This window comes from Amblyomma maculatum, chromosome 1 (assembly GCF_055883805.1).
Source record: "Amblyomma maculatum isolate TAMU_Amacu chromosome 1, ASM5588380v1, whole genome shotgun sequence".
NCBI classification, from domain to species: domain Eukaryota; kingdom Metazoa; phylum Arthropoda; class Arachnida; order Ixodida; family Ixodidae; genus Amblyomma; species Amblyomma maculatum.
The window spans coordinates 400468499-400489920 of record NC_139344.1 but is presented as its reverse complement, the minus strand read 5'-3'; the positions used below and the strand labels follow the sequence as shown (position 1 = coordinate 400489920).

The 21422-nt window shown below is 44.6% G+C and overlaps 1 protein-coding gene across 5 annotated transcripts; it reads right to left on the bottom strand.

Moving 5' to 3' along the window:
• Positions 1-7660: 7660 nt before the first annotated feature.
• On the bottom strand, positions 7661-18134 carry LOC146208690 (uncharacterized). Of its 5 annotated transcripts, none has more exons than XR_014705399.1 (4): positions 16357-16371; positions 15193-15444; positions 11364-11406; positions 7661-8062 (listed from the first exon to the last, which is right to left on the bottom strand). XR_014705399.1 is itself a non-coding variant. In XM_084595916.1 (4 exons), the coding sequence occupies exons 1-4, from the start codon at positions 17845-17847 to the stop codon at positions 8508-8510; spliced, it is 210 nt and encodes a 69-aa protein (XP_084452042.1). In that variant the 5' UTR covers positions 17848-18134; the 3' UTR covers positions 8070-8507. The 5 variants fall into 5 exon arrangements, 4 of the variants coding, with proteins under 4 accessions (XP_084452040.1, XP_084452041.1, XP_084452042.1 ...); XM_084595916.1 differs by lacking the exons at positions 7661-8062; positions 15193-15444; positions 16357-16371 and adding exons at positions 8070-8554; positions 13464-13532; positions 17797-18134; XM_084595914.1 differs by lacking the exon at positions 16357-16371 and having other exon boundaries at positions 15193-15350.
• Between the last annotated feature and the right edge of the window lie 3288 nt (positions 18135-21422).

Sequence of the window (21422 nt, the reverse complement as noted above, 5' to 3'; positions counted from 1 at the left end):
ATGTTACCCCTACCATTTTTCATTCTATACCCCTCTATGTTGTCCTCAACTTAAGTAGAAGTACATTGGTTCGTCTTCACGTTTCAGCCCCATAGGTGAGTACCAGTATGGTGCAACTGTTGTATACTTTCCTCTTGAGCGTTACCGGTAAGCTGATAGTCATAATCTGCGAGTGCTTGCCAAATGCGCTCCATCCCAATCTTATTCTTCTAATTTTTTTTATTTTCATCGTCCGGATCTGCGGTTACTACCTGCCCTAAGTAGACATATTCGCCTACTACTTCCAGTGCTTCGCAACCTAATGTACACTGCTCTCCCTTTCTGAGGCTGTTGAACATTACCTCAGTCTTGTGCATATTGATTTTCAAGCTTACCTTTCTACTTTTCCTTTCTAGGTCATGAATAATTCTTTGCAGTTCATCTCCTGACTTACTTAGCAAGGCAATGTCATCAGAAAATCCCAGAATACTGAGGTATTCTCCGTCTGCCCTTATCCCTAACTGCTCCCATTCCAAGTCTCTGAATACTTCCTCTAAGCAAGCTGTGAATGGTACTGGGGAGATCGTGTCTCCTTGCCTAACACCTATCTTTGTGGCAATTTTGTTACATTCTTTATGCAGATCTATGGTTGCTGCGCAGCCACTATATATATCTTCGAGCACTTTAAAGTACGGCTCGTCTACCCCTGATTTCGCAATGCCTGCCTCATCGCCGAGGTTTCTACTGGGTCAAATGCTTTTTCGTAATCATTAAAAGCTATGTATAAGGGCTGATTATATTCCGAGCACTTTACTATCACCTGGTTGATGGTATGATTTGACCTACTTGATTTTTTTTTGCTTGATTGCAGTTTAAGGTTGTCCTGATTCTATTAGCGATTACCTTAGTAAATGCTTGATACGTTACAGATAGTAAGCTGATTGGTCTGTAATCTGTAAGGTCCTTAGCGTCCCCTTTCTTATGAATGAGGACAATGTTTGCGTTCTTGCATGGTTCCGGTACCGTCGATGACACCAGGCACTGCGTATACAGGGTGGCCAGTTTTTCTAGCACGACATACCTTCCCCCCCCCCCCCCCCCTCGTCTAGCTCAATTTTCTCCATGTTATACTTTCTTATGTCGGCCACTTTGCTCTTATTGATTAGCTTTGACATCTCTGCCAATTCTATGTGGTTTGTTGGATTGGAAGCTTTCATACTCTGGCGTTTGTAAATCAAATATGTCGTCTCCATAGACAGCCTACCGGTATCCTCTCTAACTATCCTACCGCCTACTTCTACAGCGCATTCAGTAATGATATCTGTGAAATTATTGCTTATTTGCTCTAAGGTACTGTCGTCATCCTCGGTTAGAGCTGAATATCTATTCTGTAGCGAGATCCTGAACTCTTCTGCTCTCCCCCTCACCGCTAATCCATTGATGGGCTTCTTTCTTACTAATCTGATGCGTTCCTTATTCTGATTTAGAGTAATTTGGGACCTCACCATCCTGTGGACACTGCATCGCACTTTCCCGGTTACCTCGACATCCTGCATAATCGCGGGGGCTGAACACAATATGAAGTCAATTTCATTAGTAGTCTCGCCATTAGGACTTTTCCATGCCCATTTCCGGTTCTTCTGATTGCTGAAGAAGATACTTATGATTATTAAGTTACTGCGCTCTTGCAAACTCAATTAGTAACTCCCCCCTGCTATTCTTAGAACCAATGCCATAGTCACCAACTGTTTGGTTTGCTGCCTGCATTTTCCCCAGCTTGGTTAATAAACTCGCCCATTAGTACAGTATACAGTGTTTTAATTTTCGCATTGCCGATTCTACATATTCGTAGAAGCTTTCAACTGCCTGGTCCTCATAGCTACATGTAGGTGCATAGGCCTGTACAGCCTTGAGGGTATACCGCTTATAACGCCTAATTATGATGCCTGCCACCCTCTTAATAATACTATACAGAATTCATCTATATTACCCGCTATAAAATTATGGACAAGGAAACTTACTCCTAGTTCTCGCCTCTCCGATAAACCTCGATAACACATTACATGCCCATCCTTCAGTACAGTATACGCCTCACTCGGCTGCTTAACCTCAATAAGCCCAAAGACATCCCATTTATTATCCTCTAGTTCCTATAACAGCACTGCTAAACTAGCTTCATTTGCTGGGGTTCTAGCGTTAAACTTTGCCAGGGTCAGTTTCCAATGGCGGCCTGTCCAGCGGAGCCACGAATTCTTAGCACCCTTGCTGTGTCACAAGTCTGACCGCCACCGTGGTTAGTTGTTGCGCAGCCGCTGGTGACTTAGGGCCGGGGTTTCATGGTACTAATCATGAGAGGTTGATGATAATTGCTGCACCAGGGTGGCCAACTCCTGTTCTGGTGAAGGAGTGCGTTGCCGGAGGTGTTCTCTGGCATCAGGTCGCACCCCAAACCTGTTTATGCAATTGCACTGACACGCGGTCTTTTTTTTTATCCGGTAGAGAATTGCGCGGCACCAGGATTTGAACCCCGGTCCTCTTGCATGCCAGGCGGATGTTCTACCGCTACGCCACCACTGCATTCTCTGTGGTTTGAGTGGTCCTAAATTGGAGTGTTGCCTATGAGGTTTCATGAGAACAAACTAATATACTTTTAACATATTGCTATCCAGAGAAGCTATCCAGCAGTAAGCCAAAGAGATGCTTGCCGATGGCGTCATTCAACCGTCAAGCAGCTCATGGTCGTCCCCGGTCGTCCTCGTCAAAAAGAAAGACGGAGCACTGCGTTTCTGCGTTGACTACCGGAAGCTTACAGTATGACAAAGAAGGATGTCTATCCGCTTCCACGGATCGACGACTCTCTCGACCGACTTCGACGACTCTCTCGACCGACTTCGCCGAGCCAAGTACTTCTCCTCCATTGACCTGAGGAGTGGTTATTGGCAAATCGAAGTTGATGAGACGGACCGTGAGAAAACTGCCTTCGTAACACCAGATGGGCTCTATGAATTCCGCGTCCTCCCATTCGGGCTCTGCTGTGCTCCTGCCTAACTTACAGCGGATGATTGACACTGTGCTTACATGTCTTAAGTTGCAGACATGCCTTGTTTATTTCGATGACGTGATAATCTTTTCACCGACGTTCACGGAACACCTGCGCCGCCTGAGGACTGTTCTCGAAGCTGTCCGGTCTGCCAACCTTTCTCTCTAGCCCCAAAAGTGCCACTTCGGGTTCACCGAATTGTGGTTTCTTGGGCACATCGTGAGTGCTGATGACATTTGAGCTGACCCTGAGAAACTTGCGGCCGTTGCTGCCTTTCCCGTCCCCGTCCACAAAAAATCAGTCCGACGGTTTTTGGGGCTGTGCTCCTGTTATCGTCGCTTTAACAAAAACTTTCCACATATGGCAAGCCCTCTGACACTCCTGACTCGAGATGACGCATCATTTTCCTGAGGCGCCCAGCAGCAGATGGCTTTCGACGAGTTACGACGCTGGCACCAGTCACCCCCGATCCTGGCACATTTAGACAATGATGCTGACACAGAGTTGCACACGGATGCGAGCAACGTCGGCCTTGGTGCCGTTCTAGTTCAGCACCAAGACAGGGTCGAGAAAGTAATTTCCTACACCAGCCGTGCACTCTTCCATGCCGAGTGCAACTATGCCACCATCGAAATAGAATGTTTGGCGGTAGTATGGGCCGCCGCCAAGTTCCGCCCGTATCTTTATGGCAGACCGTTTCGCGTCATCACTGATCATCACTCGTTGTGTTGGCTGAAAAACTTAAAGGATCCTTGTGGCCGCTTAGCACATTGGGCATTGCGCCTGCAGGAGTTCGATTTCGATGTTATTTATAAATCTGGCCGAAAGCACACCGATGCTGATAGCCTGTCCCGGGCGCCCGTCGGCCCCCCTTCGTCAGATGCCACCGACGACGATAGCTTCCTTGGAGCAGTCACTACATCAGACCTGGTTTCAAAACAGCGCGCCGACGCCGAGCTGCGACTGATTATTGGCCATCGTGAAAGTGGGCACTCTACAATACCCCGATATCTTGCTCGGGGGCTGTCGTCGTATTGCCTCCGCAATGGGGTGCTTTATAAGAAGAATTCTATGTCGAGTGCAAAAACATACCTGCTAGTCATACCGGCTGATCTAAAGCACGAAATCCTCCTGGCCTACCACGACCAACCAACTTCAGGGCATCTTGGCTTTACACGCTCTCTAAACCGAGTCCGGCAGAAGTATTTATGGCCACATCTTTCACCGAGCGTTAGACGTTACGTACATACTTGTCGACAATGCCAGCGGTGAAAAAAACCGGCGCTCAAGTCATCCGGCATGCTACAATCTATCGAGCCACCCCTCATACCCTTCGAGCAAGTGGGCATGGACCTTTTAGGTCTATTTCCTTTATCCTCAAACGGACAAGAGTGGATCGTAGTCGCCACAGACTACTTAACACGTTACGCTGAAACGAAGGCCCTTGCCCGAGGTACTGCCGGCGAATTTGCTCGATTCTTTATGAACGATATTGTGCTCAGACACGATGCACCGTCGACCATCATTACTGACCGAGAAAAGGCGTTTACAGCTCGACTACTGCGGGACACCTTAACTCTCAGCCATACCGAGCATCGCACAGCAACAGCGCATCACCCTCAGACAAATGGATTAACGGAACGACTCAACAAAACTTTGGCTGACATGATCTCAATGTACATCGACGTTGAACATAAAATGTGGGGCGAGATCCTGGTGTATGTCATCTTCGCCTACAATGCGGCGCCGCAGGAAACCACGAAGTTTACGCCGTTCCGTCTCGTATATGGCAGGAAGGTCCGTACGATGTTGGACGTGATGCTCCCGTGCGGGAATGAAGCGGTCGAACCCGATGCCGCCCATTTCGCAGAACAGGCCGAGCAAGCCCGTCAGCTGGCCCGCTTGCACTTCAAGGAACCGCATGCCACCGACGCTCGCCACTATAACCTTCGGCACAGGGAAGTCCACTACGAACCAGGGGATCAAGTGCGGGTGTGGACCCCCGCACGCCACAAAGGCTTGTGCGAGAAACTGCTCAATTGCTATTTCGGACCCTATAAAGTCCTGCGCCACTTAAACAGCGTTAATTACGAAGTCATTCCAGATGTAACTGTGACCGTCAGTGTTCGGCGTCAGCGGCCTGAAATTGTGCATGTGGTGCGCTTAAAGCCGTACTTTTCGCGTTACTGAGCGCTTCCTGCAAGTGAGACCTTGCGTTATTGTACAGTTCACCGCACACCTAATTTTTTTTCTCCTCTCACCTTGTCATCGGGACGATGTTTTTCTTTTAAGGGGGGGGGGGGGGGGGGGATAATGCCACGTGCCTAGCGCCGCGCGACAGCCGTGCTTGGTGCTGACGATGACGAAGCGGTTGTTTGCACGAGCGGCGCGCTGGTGCTGGACACTGTCATTGGAGCTGGAAGAAAACCTGACTCTCGGGTCTTACCTTCACGGTACCGTGTGCCTTGACGGCTCCCTGTGACTTGAGTCGTGACAGTATACAGCTTTCCATAAAGTAATTCTGCTAAAGCATTTTCCAAATACATGTTATGTGGTCGGTGTTCAATTCTTTCACTTCATTACGAGCACGCCAATGTGCTTTCAACTGTCTCCAACAAAGTAGATATTTTTAAAAAGTTACATCGCCAAATATTTTCCTAAGAACATTTTCTTTCGCTTTGCGTTCCCATTCAGCCATTCATCAAAAAATTGTCCGGTATCCCCGATGCTAGGCAGAAGCAGTGGGCGTAATTTTTTTCGTATTCTTTAATGTCTGATTCTTTTATACTTTTTGTGTATGAAGCAATTGACTCATATTCCAGTTACAATTTCAAGGTGCTATCTCTGTATATTTTCCACGATTTTCATTCCATGAACTGCGTATAGACGAAGCGCTTCGTTTTACAGGTAAGCTTAGCTTTGTCTCGCGTATGCAGACATCGTTCAAATACATGAATTCTGCGTACTGGTAATGCAGATTCAAGTAGGTTGAAAGCAGATGCACGTGCTTTTTATAGTCGCGATGCGTGCACGCGTCAACGGCCTACTTAACATTTAAGTAATGTTTATTGCAATTTAATGTTATAATGTAATATGCGCTAATGTAATGTTATTAATGTAACATACACTGGTAAGCACTGTGCATATTAAAGAAAAAATTGTGTGGAAACCACGCTAGGCTCCGCGCATCTTTGCGCGCTAAAACCACTAAATATTTTTTAGGACGGTTGGTAGTAGCCATAGAGTTTCTTACTCTTACCTAGAGGGAAAGCTGAGCTGCCGTCTATGGGCGTTTACTGGAGTTTCCAGACGGCCAGTTCAGCCACCATGGGCGCTCAAAGCATCATGGGCCGGAGAGCTACCGAGTGCAGAACTACAACTTTTGGCCAAAACTAATGCAAAGGTAAACGTTGTTCTACCGTAAATAATGTCCTAACATTGAATATTGTGACTATAAATTACAAAAAAGAGAGAGAAACAGAATGCCAGTGTGAGATTTATCCAATATAAGCGATGGCTCTTTCTCCTATTGCCTTAGTTTTGAGCTGCACAAATACCAATATTTCCCACTAAATAGGCAAACTTTGAAATAAAAAAAATGTTATGAAAATATTTATCGTAGTGCAATCACTTAAGGAAGTTTTTAGTGGCATTTCGGGAAACAGAAACCATTTATTGGCGACGTCTGCTTTTGCGCCTTCGCTACTATGGCTTTCGCGGTCTATGTACGCACCTTCAGATGATGATGATAACGAAAAAGAAACATCGCAGTAACGCCACTTCACCTACCCGAGAAAAGCCGACTGTTCCGCAACAAGTAGCACACCGGCCCATGATTCTTAGCGTGCCCATGGTGGCTGAAGTGCAGCGCCCTCAGCTTTCCCTCTAGTTAGCGTAAGGAACTCTATGGTAGTAGCTGATATTGTGCACTAAATCTGTACTGCCCGTACAGCACACAGACAGAATATTTTCTGCGCTTATTTGAGGATCATTGTTTTGAACATACGTGGTCTTTGCGTTTCTGTCCTGACAACACTTCGGACCATGGTATACACTTTCATTCTGTAGTGCAGACTACTTCGACTCTTGTGATTGCAAAAGAAGCGTCACACCCCTGATTTCATTAGTTCATTTGAATGAATTATATTATGTAGATGCCGGCTCCTGCTTTACCAATAGCACAATAGAGTATGGGCTCGTTTTGACCAAACATCTGTGGCTTTGCACCATATTTGAGAAACCTATTCGTTACAGTCATGCCCATACTCGTGTAGCAGTCATGCTCATGATTATGCGCTGCACCGATAACCCGTAACCTATATGCTCAAGCGTCAACCTTTTTGTCAATATCATTACGCAACTGTTCTTTTTGCAGCGTTCAGAGTGGAAACGTACTAGTTCGCTTCCCACCTAGAATAATGGGAAGCGAAATGGTATGACATCATACTGAATGCTACAGAAAGCTTTATATCGCTCTGGAGAATGGTAAAGAACGCGTTCTCAGGCAAATTAACTTATTTCTCAGACCAGCAAAATATTGCCACTAACGGGCGATGTTTTTAGCGCAATCACAGCGACACGTTCAGAGTGACATGCTCGCGACTCGATCACGAATTTCAAATGACACGGAAGCAACATGGGTGCAAGTGAAGCTGTGCTTTATTTGGAAGTGTACAATCAATTTTATCCAATCCTGCGTATTTTTAATTTGGGCACCTTGATTTTGGAAAGGAGCCCTTTTGCAGCGCTTACTTTTGGAAGGCTCACTTTCGGAAGGTTCAGTTTCGGAAGTGAAGGCAATGAAGGTTTCTTTATCTTGGGCAGCTTCCAATAGGGGACTGTGTTGATTATGTTTCCAGCTAGTCCAGTCGAGCTCATCAGCGCCATATTAGGGTCGATGCCAGTGCCACCGCCACCGCCACTGTCACCGTAATCGCCATTCCCAGTAATACAGTAGCTGACTACGGTGCCATCTCCAGCGTCATATGGCTGGCAAAAGCAGGGAGGGGAGCAACCTGCTTGGCTGTTATAAGCGTCGCATACCTGGGGAGAAACGGTCAAGTGTATATGATATTGAGCATTTTTGAGAGGCGAGTGGACAGTGATTTCATTACTAGCGACACATAAGCGAGTTACACGCGTGCAGGAAGAATGCGTCATTCTATACCTACTGAATTAAACAGGGATGGAACGAATTGAGTCACATGGGGTGATGCTAGCAACATACATAAAAAATTAGTCTCCGTTTCCAACGCCTCAAAAGTAAAAGGGCCTACGGTAAGTGAAATAGGTCTAGCAGCATTAAAAGAACAAACTCTGCCTACAGTTATTTGCATTGCTGTTGCCACTGAAACACGCTGTTCATAGAAGAACGGGCTCAATGTTTCTTAATCTAACATATTACATGAGTACCGTTGTGGCCATGGCACTCCTCTCACCATCGCTGTCCTTTTATCACCAGAGAGGAGCATGTGCCAGGGTCGCTGTTTCAGACCCCCAGTTCCACGGGCTTCCAAAAGGTCTTGTGTATTTGGCCTGCAGAGTTCACCACGAGACGCACGCGCTACACGGGGTTGTCAGAGCCGCGCGCTGGGCCTCAATAACAGAACACGCTGAATGATGCCATTAGCCCTTAACCTTGGCTCTACCAAACCTCTTCTTCGCTTATTCCGTACGCGCAAAGCGAGGACACTGTATTTGTCGGCATATGGCGGTGCATGCAGAGCGTTTCAGGGGACGCAAACATACAGCGCAAAACACAGCAACGAAAATACTATACCAAGAACTCAAATGAAACATTTCGTTTTTCATGCAGTCCCAAAGAAAGCTCATGATACTAGAAGATAATATTCGTTTTATTGACTTTGAAATGCGTGACTGAAATGGCAAAATTTATTTCCGAAAATTTGATCTAAAGAGTCAGTATTAAAGAATGTGGACTGTTGTGGAAATTAGGCCTCTTCTAAGGCCACGGGCTTATATGTTGGTTGGTTTGTAGTGTTTAACGTCCCAAAGCGACTCAGGCTATTATAGACGCCGTAGTGGAGGACTCTGGAACTTTAGACCACCTGGGGTTCTTAAACCTGCACTGACATCGCACAGCACACGGGCGCCTTGCTTTTCGCCTACAGCGGAAAGCGGCCGCCGAGGCCGGGATTCGATCCCGCGTCCTTGGGAACAGTAGTCGAGCGCCGTAACCACTGCGCACCCCGGCGTGACGTGCTTATATGTTGTGTTTTGGCTTGCGTGTTGAATTTGCGGATATTTATAATTTTAACACGCTTTTCAATATTCATGACAACCTATATATCTCTGTAGTTGACAGTTACTCTGCCCACTATGCGTATATCGACCGGGCGATGACGCGCTGTGTTTAAACAGTCGTAATGATAGTGGCGTATTTTTTGAGTCAGACAACATTAATAAGTGCATCACAAAACATGGTACTAGATACTGTATAGTTGCAGTAAGCAGAATTAGCGGGAAGGCATTCCTACTTGTTGCCAACGGCTGACCCTGCCATACGAATGCACGAAATGTCGAAGTGAGCGCGACTTTGTTGCCACTGTGTGTCAAGTTAAGCGCTGCTAAGTTCTTGTGGCAAATGCTTTCAGGGCAGCAAGAGCCCGTGGTATGAGACGAGTTGAAGGGGAACGGCAGCCGCAACCTTTGTAGCGTAAAGCTACACTACGCGGGTCAGAGCCGAGTTTCGCGTGAGTGTGCCCCGCCCGAAATTCGAAGCGACTAACCAGAACGCTCATGCCTAGTCACCATTGAATCGATACTTAAAAATAAATTATAAACCTTGTCTCTTACCGCCGAATTGAACCTCCATGCCTTGGATCCTCAGCCAAACGCCCTTTCCCGTGAACGAATTATAGCACGCCGTTGAACCTTAATGCGTTCAATGAAATGCTGGTTGTGTACGACAAGGGGCGCGCGATGTATCGTCACGACAAGAAGCTTTTCCACACCGACCGCTAGAGACATCCGGAAGACTGAATCTTCCCAGACCGCACTACCGCGGGCGCTTTACGCCACGTATTTCCAGGTATAGCAGAGCTAAGCCACCGCCAATTTTTTCAACCTCTTTTACAGTCACCTGAGATTATCTAGCGTTACGGATGCAATGCATGCCTAGGAACAGAAAGACAATGGAAATGATATAGATGCGAGTCATTTAATGCCAATATTGCCAACACCTATCATGTAAGCAAGAAATGATTGCTCGCCGCACAGGGAAGCATAATACGTGTTTGGGAAGTTTACCTAACAGTGAATATATGATTTTAGACCATTTTTAGTGCTTATAATATAGGCAATTTATCTATATTCTAATAGGGAAGCCACTTCTTCCCTTCACAATGTGTACATTAGAGGAAATTTACAAAGAAATATCTTAAAAAAAACATAAAAATAACTTCGAAGACGCCTTCAAGCAAAATCTGAAATTAAACGCGATGTTGTCATGCCTCAGGTGGGCCCATAGTTATTCTAGAAATTAAGATCAATAAACAGGAATTCCTGTGCCCGCTTTTGCCCTGTTAACAGAAAAATGAAAGCTCTGCAGAATAATAATGCAAGCTATTAGATATTAAATATTGCCTCCAACACAAAATAGTACTGGATGCTTATATACCTTATGTAGCGAAATAAATCATCTAAATGTGGGCAAGCAACCCTTTCCTTCAGAAAACTAAACGACACACATATATATATATATTTGGAAAATGATTCCTTTCTTGATTTCGCGTTGGATTGCCAAGTTACATACAAGCTCAATTACTTTAAACATGTCTCCGAGTTGCCACCTCTAACTTGATTGCATTCTACGTGAGGCACGTGGCATCACACTCGTTTGCTGCGGACAAAGACAAAGTCTGTAAACACTATTAAGCATAGGTCGCACGCACCATAATTATCAATTATTAATTTCAAAGTTGTTCTGAGCAGTTTTTTCCGTAGCTCAGAACAGCACCAGAAGCAAAAGTTTGAAAAATCTGTTTTCAGATTGGGTATAGGAGCTAGTGCGCTATGTTTCTACTTCTAAAAAGCTGCATTTGCGATTACATTACTATTCGCCTTGGCACAATCAAACATTGCGTATATGTTTTCCTTTCTGTCTCTGCCCGTTTGCTTCCTTTGTATGCTACCCGAAGAGAGCCACGCAAATAATCATGGTGGGAAAGGCGCTTAAAATGCCCGTGGCGAGTGATCTCGATCTAAAAGCACAAGCAATGCATTGGTCTTCTCAGGATAGTGGATTTGAATGAATTCTATTACAGCTATAAATGCTTCATTGACACGACATCATCAAGTATAGATCAATCCCAGATGATCATACCTGTCCGACACAGGCTGCTGGACTTCGGCTTGAACCACTTGCTCTGAAATGGGAAACGAAAGCACACTTCAAAAATCACTTTATAAATGTTGTGAAGACGTAGATTAGGCAGGAAGATTGGTTTACTTTCATTCTGGTTCAGTTCTGTAGCATAACGTGGTGTCAAGTATACATGAAGCGCTGAGTAAGCGTTACAACGTCTCGTGCCGAATAGATTCGGTAGCTTGGTGGCCGCTAATATATATATATATATATATATATATATATATATATATATATATATATATATATATATATATATATATATATATATATATATAGCGGTCCCACTTAGAGGCACATAACGCATACCTTAATCTGCATTCATTATCAGCTTGCCGATCGCCCTGTTTCCGCATTAACGGGCGCATGAAAGAAATTAATTAAATTGGTTCACAGGAAGGGAAAGGCGCAGTAACTGTCACACTTGCTCTGTGGACACCCGAACCGCGCCGTAAGGGAAGGGAGGAAGGTGGGAATGAAAGTGGAAAGAGAGAAAGAGGAGCCGTAGTGGAGGGCTACGGAGTAATTTCGACCACCTGGGGATCTTTAACGTGCGCTGACATCGCACAGCACACGGACGCCACTTCGTTTCGCCTCCATCGAAACGCAGCCGCCGAGGCCGGGATTCGATCCCGGGAACTCCGGCACAGTAGTCGGGCGTCTTACCACTGCACCACCCCGGCGGGGCACGCATGAAAGAAACAGACTGCTATTTTGTGAGTACGTTGGCTGAAGATTTATGACGGAAAGCTGATAGTGCAGTCAGACTAAATACCCTCAGGTCAGAGTACCACACATTTATAAGCCTATGCACACCGTAATAATGTCAATATATAAATTGACGCAAATAATGTCAATATAAGTTGAAAAAGAACTTTTATGATGAGGCTAGATATTTATCCTTAGCCATGACTATTAAGCGTAACAAACATATAACGCCCAGTTATGCTTAGGAACGCGTAATTACGCAAATGTGTTCTCTGGTTTGTTTCAACTACATATATATTATCGAAGAATACTAGCACTAGTCACGCCTAAGAAATTCTGACCTTGAAATTCTTTCGGTACGACTATGGTACGGATGGACCATGACAACTTATAGCAAGCTCGGCTGCGTTATTTGCGTTTGAACGTTTGCTTAGAATTTATTAAACGGAATGTAGACACGTTGATACATAAAAAAGGAAGCGATCAGCTCTGTGACGAGGAACAAAGAGAGAAGACAACGGGCACGGACCATGAAGTCAAAGTTAAATGAACGAAACATACAAAATATACACTTTTCGCAACATGAAGTGCATTTGGAAGATAACAAGCCATAGTGATAACTTTATAAGTCAAACATTTTAGTCGAGATACATTAGATCGTGATCATGAACGGTTAAAGGAGGAGTGTTTACGTATGAGTCCCGGTTATTTTTTAACATAAAACACTTCACTGATTTGCCTTGTTCGTGCATCTTTGTGATAGTAAAGGATGCTGGTTTCGTTAAATGGAGGAATGCGTGATATTTAGAAAGATTAGGGTGGTTGTAATGCGGACAGTTCCTGCAACGCAGAGCTATATTTCAGGACACAGCCACTTTCAGTGAAGTATTTTTGTATTGTAGTCCGCTGGGGTTGTGCAGTGGTAAGACGCCCGACTACTGTAGCGAAGTACCCGGTTTCGAACCTGACCTCGGCGGCTGCGTTTCGATGGAGGCGAAAAGAAGAGGCGTCTGTGTACTGTGCGATGTAAGCGCTCGTTAAAAATCCCCAGGTGGTCGAAATTACTCGGTAGCCCTTCACTACGGCTCCTCTTTCTCTGTATCCACTTTACTCCCTTCCCTTACGGCGCGGTTCACGTGTCCACAGAAACAAGTGTGACAGATACTGCACCTTTCCCTTCCTTTGACCCAATTCTTCTTCTTCTTCTTAATATTATTATTATTATTATTATTTTTATTATTATTATTGTAGTAGGGTATTCAAGCACCTTCCTGTTTAACCTATATATGTCTTCGGGCACATGAAAAGCATTTCATGCACAATTTATTCGTTACAAGAAAAGGACCTCACGTCATGCTTTGCCAGGCATCCTCTAATTATTATTTTTTTTCTCCTTGGCTCGTTTGGCAACTTGACCAGCTTTAAAGGACCAGAAAAGTGAAACTCTACATTTATTAACTGTTACGAAGTTTAAACTAAGTTGATAGGAAATATAGCCTAGATGTTCAGTTTTCTCAGTAACTTGCCGCGTATCAACTCTCTATGTTTAGCTACCTAAAATACTGAGTAAGTATCCAACCTATTTGTCTTGCTAAGATCATGGATGTTAATACGCGCTATGGCACAGCTGTTATCGAAAAGTGAGGTCTTACCATACAAGTGGAAAAATGATGAAAATTAACGCGAATACATTGACCACACACGTATATCCCGGCACGCATCCGGAGCTCACCCAAGGTAGGGTCTACTCAGCACCCGCTAAGATGTTCGTGCTTTACATAGAATAAGTATTTAAAAGAATAAGCAGGAAAGTCAAAAATCACCTTTAAATCGATGTACAAACAACGTTGCGGTATCAGGACCGACAATATATTACATAAACCTCAGGGTCCTATCTAAACATGCCACTTACCCCAGCACAAAATTTTGTTCACCTACTTTGAAATGATTCTGCTTTTTACCTGATTCGAACTGATATAATTACTCAACTTCTGAAGTTTCTAATTGTGTCTTCATATAGCTCAGCTGGCATGCGCTTTTGTTTTCTGGTTCCATAGACATTTCAGCCTCCAGAGCAGCATTCAACCTGCAGTGTGGCTTTAACGTGTTATAGTTTGATTTTTACATTGAAAACACAAATAAGCCTATATTTATAGACTTATTTGTACAGGACTTATTTGTATATTATAGACTTGTGTACAGGAAGAAAGCACACTAGCTTGGTCTCTAAGACACTCCCCATTAGGTCAGGACATGCTTCCTAAGCATTGACATAGATATTTATCACTAGAAATATGGAATACCGATAAACTGGCATGGAAGCCAACACTCACTACAAAATATGGCGTTCTAGCAATTACAAAGATTTTAACATGTGTTTGAAGGCCGTCTATTTTCTTACATCGAAACATTTGTCGTACCGATTGAATTTGTCCTTTCAATGCCAGTTACTTTCAATATTACAACTGTGTAATGAAATACGGTTATTCCGCCCAAGTATATCGTTCCGTTCAATTATGTTTGAATCTCTGCCTGCAGGCCTGCAGGCACTCCCCTGCAAGGGAGTGCACTTGAGGACATGCAACTGTTTATTTACTTCCTTATAGGCTTATTCATGCTTACAGTGTGGGATATCAAGCACCAGAGGGGCTCAGGCTATGACTAGGGCGCTTCAAAGTTTTTCCAACTAAGCCTTTTGAACGTCGTGTGTTTTGCCGCCATCAAAAATTCTCATTCGCAGCCGAGATAAAACCGGTCCCTCCGTGTTCAGCAGTCGTGTGCCCAACCCCTGAGCTACCGCAATTGAGCAATATAATGTGGGATAAATAGCTATCAACTTTGCATACCTCTCACTTGGAAGCGGCCGCCGCTAACAGGAACCAGTATCTAATTAATACATGTATGGACTTCAAGAAACAGTAGTAGAAAATTAATCGCATGCATGTGAAGCTCGGCTCTCGCATAGCAGCTAATATTTATTAATTATTAGCCAAAGAAGACCAAGTTACAATTAATTTCCGGCCGGTAGCTTTTCGAAGATAATAGTACATAGGCCTCTTCTAGCCCAAATGGTACTTACCGGACTGTTAAGATGAACCCCACAGCAAAGAGCACAATACCCAAAGCGGTTTTCATTTCGCACTTATTTGGCGGTGCCAACCTTCTGAGGAAGTGTGCGAGCCATTCATAGCCTTCGATGAGTTGTGATCTTATATGCAGTTGGTGGCTTATTAGTGGAAGATTGTCGGTAAGCTCGACACCAACCGATCAATCAAATAGGCCAGAAGTAATTGGTGGGTGCTAGAGATTTTAGTTTTTCTCCCATTAGTGGCTGCCAAGAGGCCCAAACAATGTGAAAGAAACGCTTTTCATTTTGCTACCTTAGTTAAAATGATTGTAAAGATTTAAGTCAAAAGGTTTTGCAAAGTGACAGTCGCTGACGTTCTTCCTGTTTCTTAATTGACAGCGCATCGTTACAAAACTACCAATGTCGACATCACTGTAAATTTTAAACTGATGTCTCATTATATACATTTGACTGTGCGGGAAAAACTCAGGTACGCTATGAGACCATTTGCAAATCTTAAACCTATTTCGCTATGCATAAAAACATAATGAGATACATATCTTCAAATGCGCTAGAAAAGAACATTTTTTAAGCTTAACTTTGCGACGTAAATTTGTTCATCAGAAATAATACATAAGTTTTATGTTCATAAGTATTTAGAAGCTTACAGGTTCTCGTGGCACTGCAGTCTTCTATGCCGTAGTAAAGATGGAGATGGCGTTTACTTCAACTCTTAGTTAATGGTTCCCCATTTACTCTCATTTTCATTTTGGCTGAACCTTATCTATCACAACAATTAAATATTTCCATGCTTCATCATACTCAACCCTGGAACCCGCCTTATCTGTTTTGTACATAAAAGCTAAATGATACATAAAAGGTACATGGTTCGTCCTATAAAACCCCGACCCTCCGTCATCAGCGGCTGCGGAACAGCTGACCACGACGGCGGTCAGACCTGTGACGCAGCAGGGGGTGCTAAGATTTCCAAGCTCCGCTGGACAGGCTGCCTTTGGAAACTGACCCTGGCAATGTTTAACGCTAGAACCCTAGCTAGTGAAGCTAGTTTAGCAGTGCTGTTAGAGGAACGAGAGGGTATGAAATGGGATGTCATAGAGCTTAGTGAGGTTAGGAGGCCGAATGAGGCATATACTGTACTGAAGGATGGGCGCGTACTGTGTTATCGAGGTTTACCGGAGATGCGAGAACTAGGAGTAGGTTTCCTTGTCAATAAGTATATAGCTGGTAGTACATATAAATGCTATAGTATTAATGAGAGGGTAGCGGGCGTCGTAATTATGAATACTAAGCGATATAAACTGATGGTTGAACAGGCCTATGCGCCGACATGTAGTTATGATGACGAGGCAGTTGAAAGCTTCTATGAAGATGTAGAATCGGCAATGCGAAAAGTAAGAACGCAGTATACTGTACTAATGCGCGACTTCAGGCAAGGTAGGAAAAAAGCAGGCAGGAAACCAAGTAGTAGGCGACAATGGCATTGCTCTAGGAATAGCAGGGAAGAGCTAATTGTTGAGTTTGTAGAGCGCAATAACTTAGAATCATTATTACATTCTTCAGCAAGCGGAAGAACCGGAAATGGACATGAAAAAGTCCTAACGGGGAGACTAAAAATGAAATGTACTTCATACTGTGTTCAATCCCCGTCATTATGCAAGAAGTAGAGGTAATCGGTAAAGTGCGACGCAGTGACCATAGGATGGTGTGGTCCAGTTTTAACCTAAATCTGAAGAAGGAACGCAACAGATTAGTAAGAAAGAAACCCATCAACGAATTAGCGGTGAGGGGTAGGGCAGAAGCGTTCAGGATCTCGTTACAGAATAGGTATTCAGCTCTAACCGAGGATAGTGCCATTACCCGAAAAGCAATAAACAATAATTTCAGAGATATCATTACTGAGTGCGCTGTAGACGTAGGCGGTAGGATAGTTAGAGGGGATAACGGTAAGCTGTCTAAGGAGACGAAAGATTTGATTAAGAAATGCCAGGGTATGAAAGCTTCCAATTCAACAGAACAGGTAGAATTGGCCGAGATATCAATGATAATCAATAAGCGCACGGTGGCCGATATAAGGAAGTATAACATGGACAAAATTGAGCATGCTGTAAAGAACGGGGGAAGCCTTAAAGCGGTAAAGAAGAAATTGGGCATAGGAAAAAATAATATGTACGCGATAAGAGACAAGGCAGGCAAAGTCATCACGAATATTGACAAGATAGTCAAAGTAGCCGAGGAGTTCCATACAGATCTCTACAGTAGCCAAAGTAGTCAGGACCGTAATGAGATTGGGCGGTAAGGAGAAACAGTCAGGCGTTTCACCAGTGACGAAGAACGAGGTCAAAAAAGCATTAAAAACTAGGAAAAGGAGGAAATCAGTTGGAGAGGATCAGATAGCTACAGATTTGATAAAGGACGGGGGGGATATCGTGCTAGAAAAAGTAGCCACCCTGTTTACGCAATCAGCTTACTGTCTGTTACGTATAAGGTATTTATTAAGGTAATCGCTAATAGAATCAGGACAACCGTAGACTGAAATCAAGCAAAGGATCAAGCATGTTTTCGGAAACGGTACCCTACAATCGATCACATCCTTACCATCAACCAGGTGACAGAAAAATCGTCGGAATATAACCAGCCCTTATACATAGCTTTCACTGATTACGAAAAAGCATTTGACTCAGCAGAAACCTTGGCGGTGATGCGGGAATTGCGAAATCAGGGGGTAGACGAGCCGTGGATGAAAGTGCTAGAAAATATATATAGTGGCGGCACAGCAACCATAGTTCGTCTGCATAAAGAAGTTAAAAAAAGTCCCACAAAAATAGGTTGAGGAAAGGAGACGTGATCCCTCCAGTACTATTCACAGCTTGCTTAGAGGAAGGATTCCGAGACTTAGAATGGGAGCAGTTAGGGATATGGGTAGATGGAGAATACCTCAGTAATCTGCTATTTGCTGATGAATTTGCCTTGCTAAGTAACTCAGGAGATGAACTGCAAAGAATGATGGATGACCTAGACGGAAAAAGTAGAAAGGTAGGCTTGAAAATCAATATGCAGAAGACTAAGGTAATGTTCAACAGCCTCGGGAAGGAACAGCAGTTTACATTAGGTAGCGAAATACTGGAAGTAGTAGGCGAATATGTCTACTTAGGACAGGTAGTAACCGCAGATCCGGACCATGAAAACGAAATAACAAGAAAAATAAGATTGGGATGGAGCGCATTTGGCAAGCACTCGTAGATTATGGCGAGCAGTTTACCGGTATCGCTCAAGAGGAATGTATACAACAGTTGCATCTTACCTGTACTCACCTATGGGGCTGAAATGTGGAGGCTAACCAAAAGAGTTCTACTTAAGTTGAGGACAACCCAGAGGGCTATGGAACGAAAAATGGTAGGGGTAACATTAAGAGATAGGAAGCGTGAAGAGTAGGCCCGAGACATAACTCAAGATACTGGCATTCTAGTGGAAATCAAGAAAAAGATATGGACATTGGCAGGACATGTAGTGCGAAGAGAGGATAATCGATGATCGCTTAGGGTAACAAACTGAATTCCAAGGGAAGGAAAGCCTAGTAGGGGGCGGCAGAAAGTTAGGTGGGCAGATGAGGTTAAGAAGTTCGCACGGGCAAGTGGATGCAGCTAGCACAGAACAGGGTTAATTGGAGAAATATGGGAGATGCCTTCGCCCTACAGTGGGTATAGCGAGGCTGATGATGATGATGATGACATTTAAGGTTTTGTAATAAGCACCAAAATACATTAGAGAATAGTTGCACCATAACTATGCCCTCTATGCGACACTCCTTGAACGTGTCTTTATTGGTGCTCAATGTTAACACTGGGTCTATGAGAAGAATAGTTTCGCTTTGAGAAGAGCACACAGCGCTGACCAAGTGGTTAAGGAATTTCTCGAGTTGTTTCAGGGCATCGGCTGCTTAGCACGCCCTTACCACATGGTTCTGCCCGAGGATCCAATGCCGGTAGTGAAGCCGGTTCGACGGGTGCCCTTGGCGTTGCTCGAGGCCCTTCGAGAAGAGCTGGATCGAATAAAGCGGGCTGGCATTGTGGCCAAAGTCAGCGAACCCACTGATTGAGTGAGTCTGTTCGTTGCAGCAAGAAAAAAAGGATGGGAAACTGCGCATATGGATTCACCCCAGGCGAATTAACGAGTGCCTAAAGCGAGAACTTTATCAAATGCCTAAACTAGTTGACACGGAGGCTGAGCTTGCCGGGCCGCCTTTTTTTCTCGCATCGACGCACATTCGGGGTTCCACCAAATCCCCTTAGATGAAGCTACATGAAAGGTATATACACAATCGGGACACCCTTTGGGTGCTACCGTTTCTTGCGACTTCCCTTCGGCATTGCTTCGGCGCCTGAGGTTTTCCAGAGAACTATGAATGAAATTTTCGACCAGGCTCCAGTGGTCGGGATCTATGTCGACGACTTATTGATATGTGGAAGCACAAGGGAAGAGCACGATGCTCGCCTCCGCACAGCCTTGCAACTAGCCAAAAAGGCCGGCCATGGTCAATGCGGCGAAATGCAAATTCGTTGTCACAGAAATTGACTTTTTGTGTGAGGTCATAAGCAAAGACGGAATAAGACCTAGCCCCGTACTTACCGCACCCTTGAGTGAAATGCCTCAGCCAAAGGACAAAGCCAGCATTCACAGAATGCTCGGGGTAGTGAACTATTTCGGGAAATATATATCGCAACTAGCAGAAAGGACGACGCTTCTACGAAGCCCCATTAAAATACGCCCTCTTTGAATGGTCTGAAAACCACTGTAGAGAATGGCAAGCTGTCTGTGACGCACTGAGCGGTCCGGCTTTCCTAGCCATTTTAGATCCTTCTAAAGAGACCAATGTCGTTGCTGATGCTTCGAAAAGTGGGATTGGTTCTTCCCTTCTTCAGAACTACTAAAGAGACAAATGTCGTTGCTGATGCTTCGAAAAGTGGGATTGGTTCTTCCCTTCTTCAGAACTACGGTGGTAGTTGGCGGCCCGTGGACTATGAACCACGCACAATAATGGAGGCAGAACAAAGATACGCGGAAATCGAGAAAGAAGCAATGGCGATTACTTTCGGCAGTGAAAGATTTTTTCATTTCGTTTACGGCCGCAAGTTCGCCATCGAAACAGGCCAGAGACCATTGATAGCAATTGTTTCGAAAGCCATTGGTGACATGCCACCAAGACTGCAACGATTTTCCTTGTGCTTGCTAAGATACGATTACGCTCTTCACTTTGTTCCCGACAGACAGCTGTTCCTGGCTGTTATGCTTTCAAGATCGTCGCCAGTCAATCCGAGCGAACGTGATGACTTCAATGATGACGTCGACGTTCATGCAGTGAGCGTGACTTCAGAGCTGGTAAGCAAGAAAATGTTTGATCAACTGGCAGAAGTGACAGCCTCTGACCCAGACTTGCAGACAGTGTTGCGGCAAATAAGAAATGTAGAAGAAATTGAAGGCTGGATGAAACCTTTTGGTCCTGAGTTATCAGAAGTTAGGGGTATTACTATGACGGGGAAAAAGGTCATCATTCCGCAGAACATGAGAGCTGAAATACTGGGTCGCATTCATGAAGGTCACTTAGGCATAAATAAGTGCAAAGCGAAACCCGTCGCTTGGTATTCTGGCCGAGACTGAATACGGACATTGAAACCATGGTGAAGACCTGTTTTGTTTGTCAAAAATACGCATACAAACAAGAAACCGAACCAGTGGTGCTTAGGCCGATACCAGACCATGCCTGGTACAGGGTGGGTGTTGGCATCCTTATGTACAGCGGAAGCACCCACCTGTGTGCGTTCGATGTGTTTTCAAACTTCCCTGAAGTGGAAAGCTTACCGACACAATGACATGCACTGTCATTGCTAAGCTAAGCTCAATGTTTGCACGGTACGGAATTCCGTTGGAAGTCTGCACTGACAACGGTCCTCAGTTTTCATCACCTGAATTTGCTTTGTTCGCCTCTAGATACGACTTCAAGCATGTGATGTCCAGTCCGCGATTCCCACGGTCCAATGGTCTCGCCGAGAAGGAAGTCCATATCGTCGAAATAATAATAAAGAAGACGCGAACTGAATGAGGACTTCTGGTTGGGCCTTCTCGGTTATCGCTAGACTCCACTAGCCGAAGGCCGGTCCCCTGGTGAGCTTCTTCAAGGCAGAAAGTTACACACTCAGGATACCAGACTTCGTGTCATGCTCCAG

Excerpts from the sequence above, each read along its gene's own strand:
- LOC146208690 (XM_084595914.1), bottom strand. The coding sequence starts at position 15,248 with ATGAAAACCGCTTTGGGTATTGTGCTCTTTGCTGTGGGGTTCATCTTA. Across the intron at positions 11,407-15,192 it reads GGGTTCATCTTAACAGTCCG|AGCAAGTGGTTCAAGCCGAA; the intron begins GTAAGTACCATT and ends TTCCCATTTCAG. Across the intron at positions 8,063-11,363 it reads CAGCAGCCTGTGTCGGACAG|GTATGCGACGCTTATAACAG; the intron begins GTATGATCATCT and ends GTTTCTCCCCAG.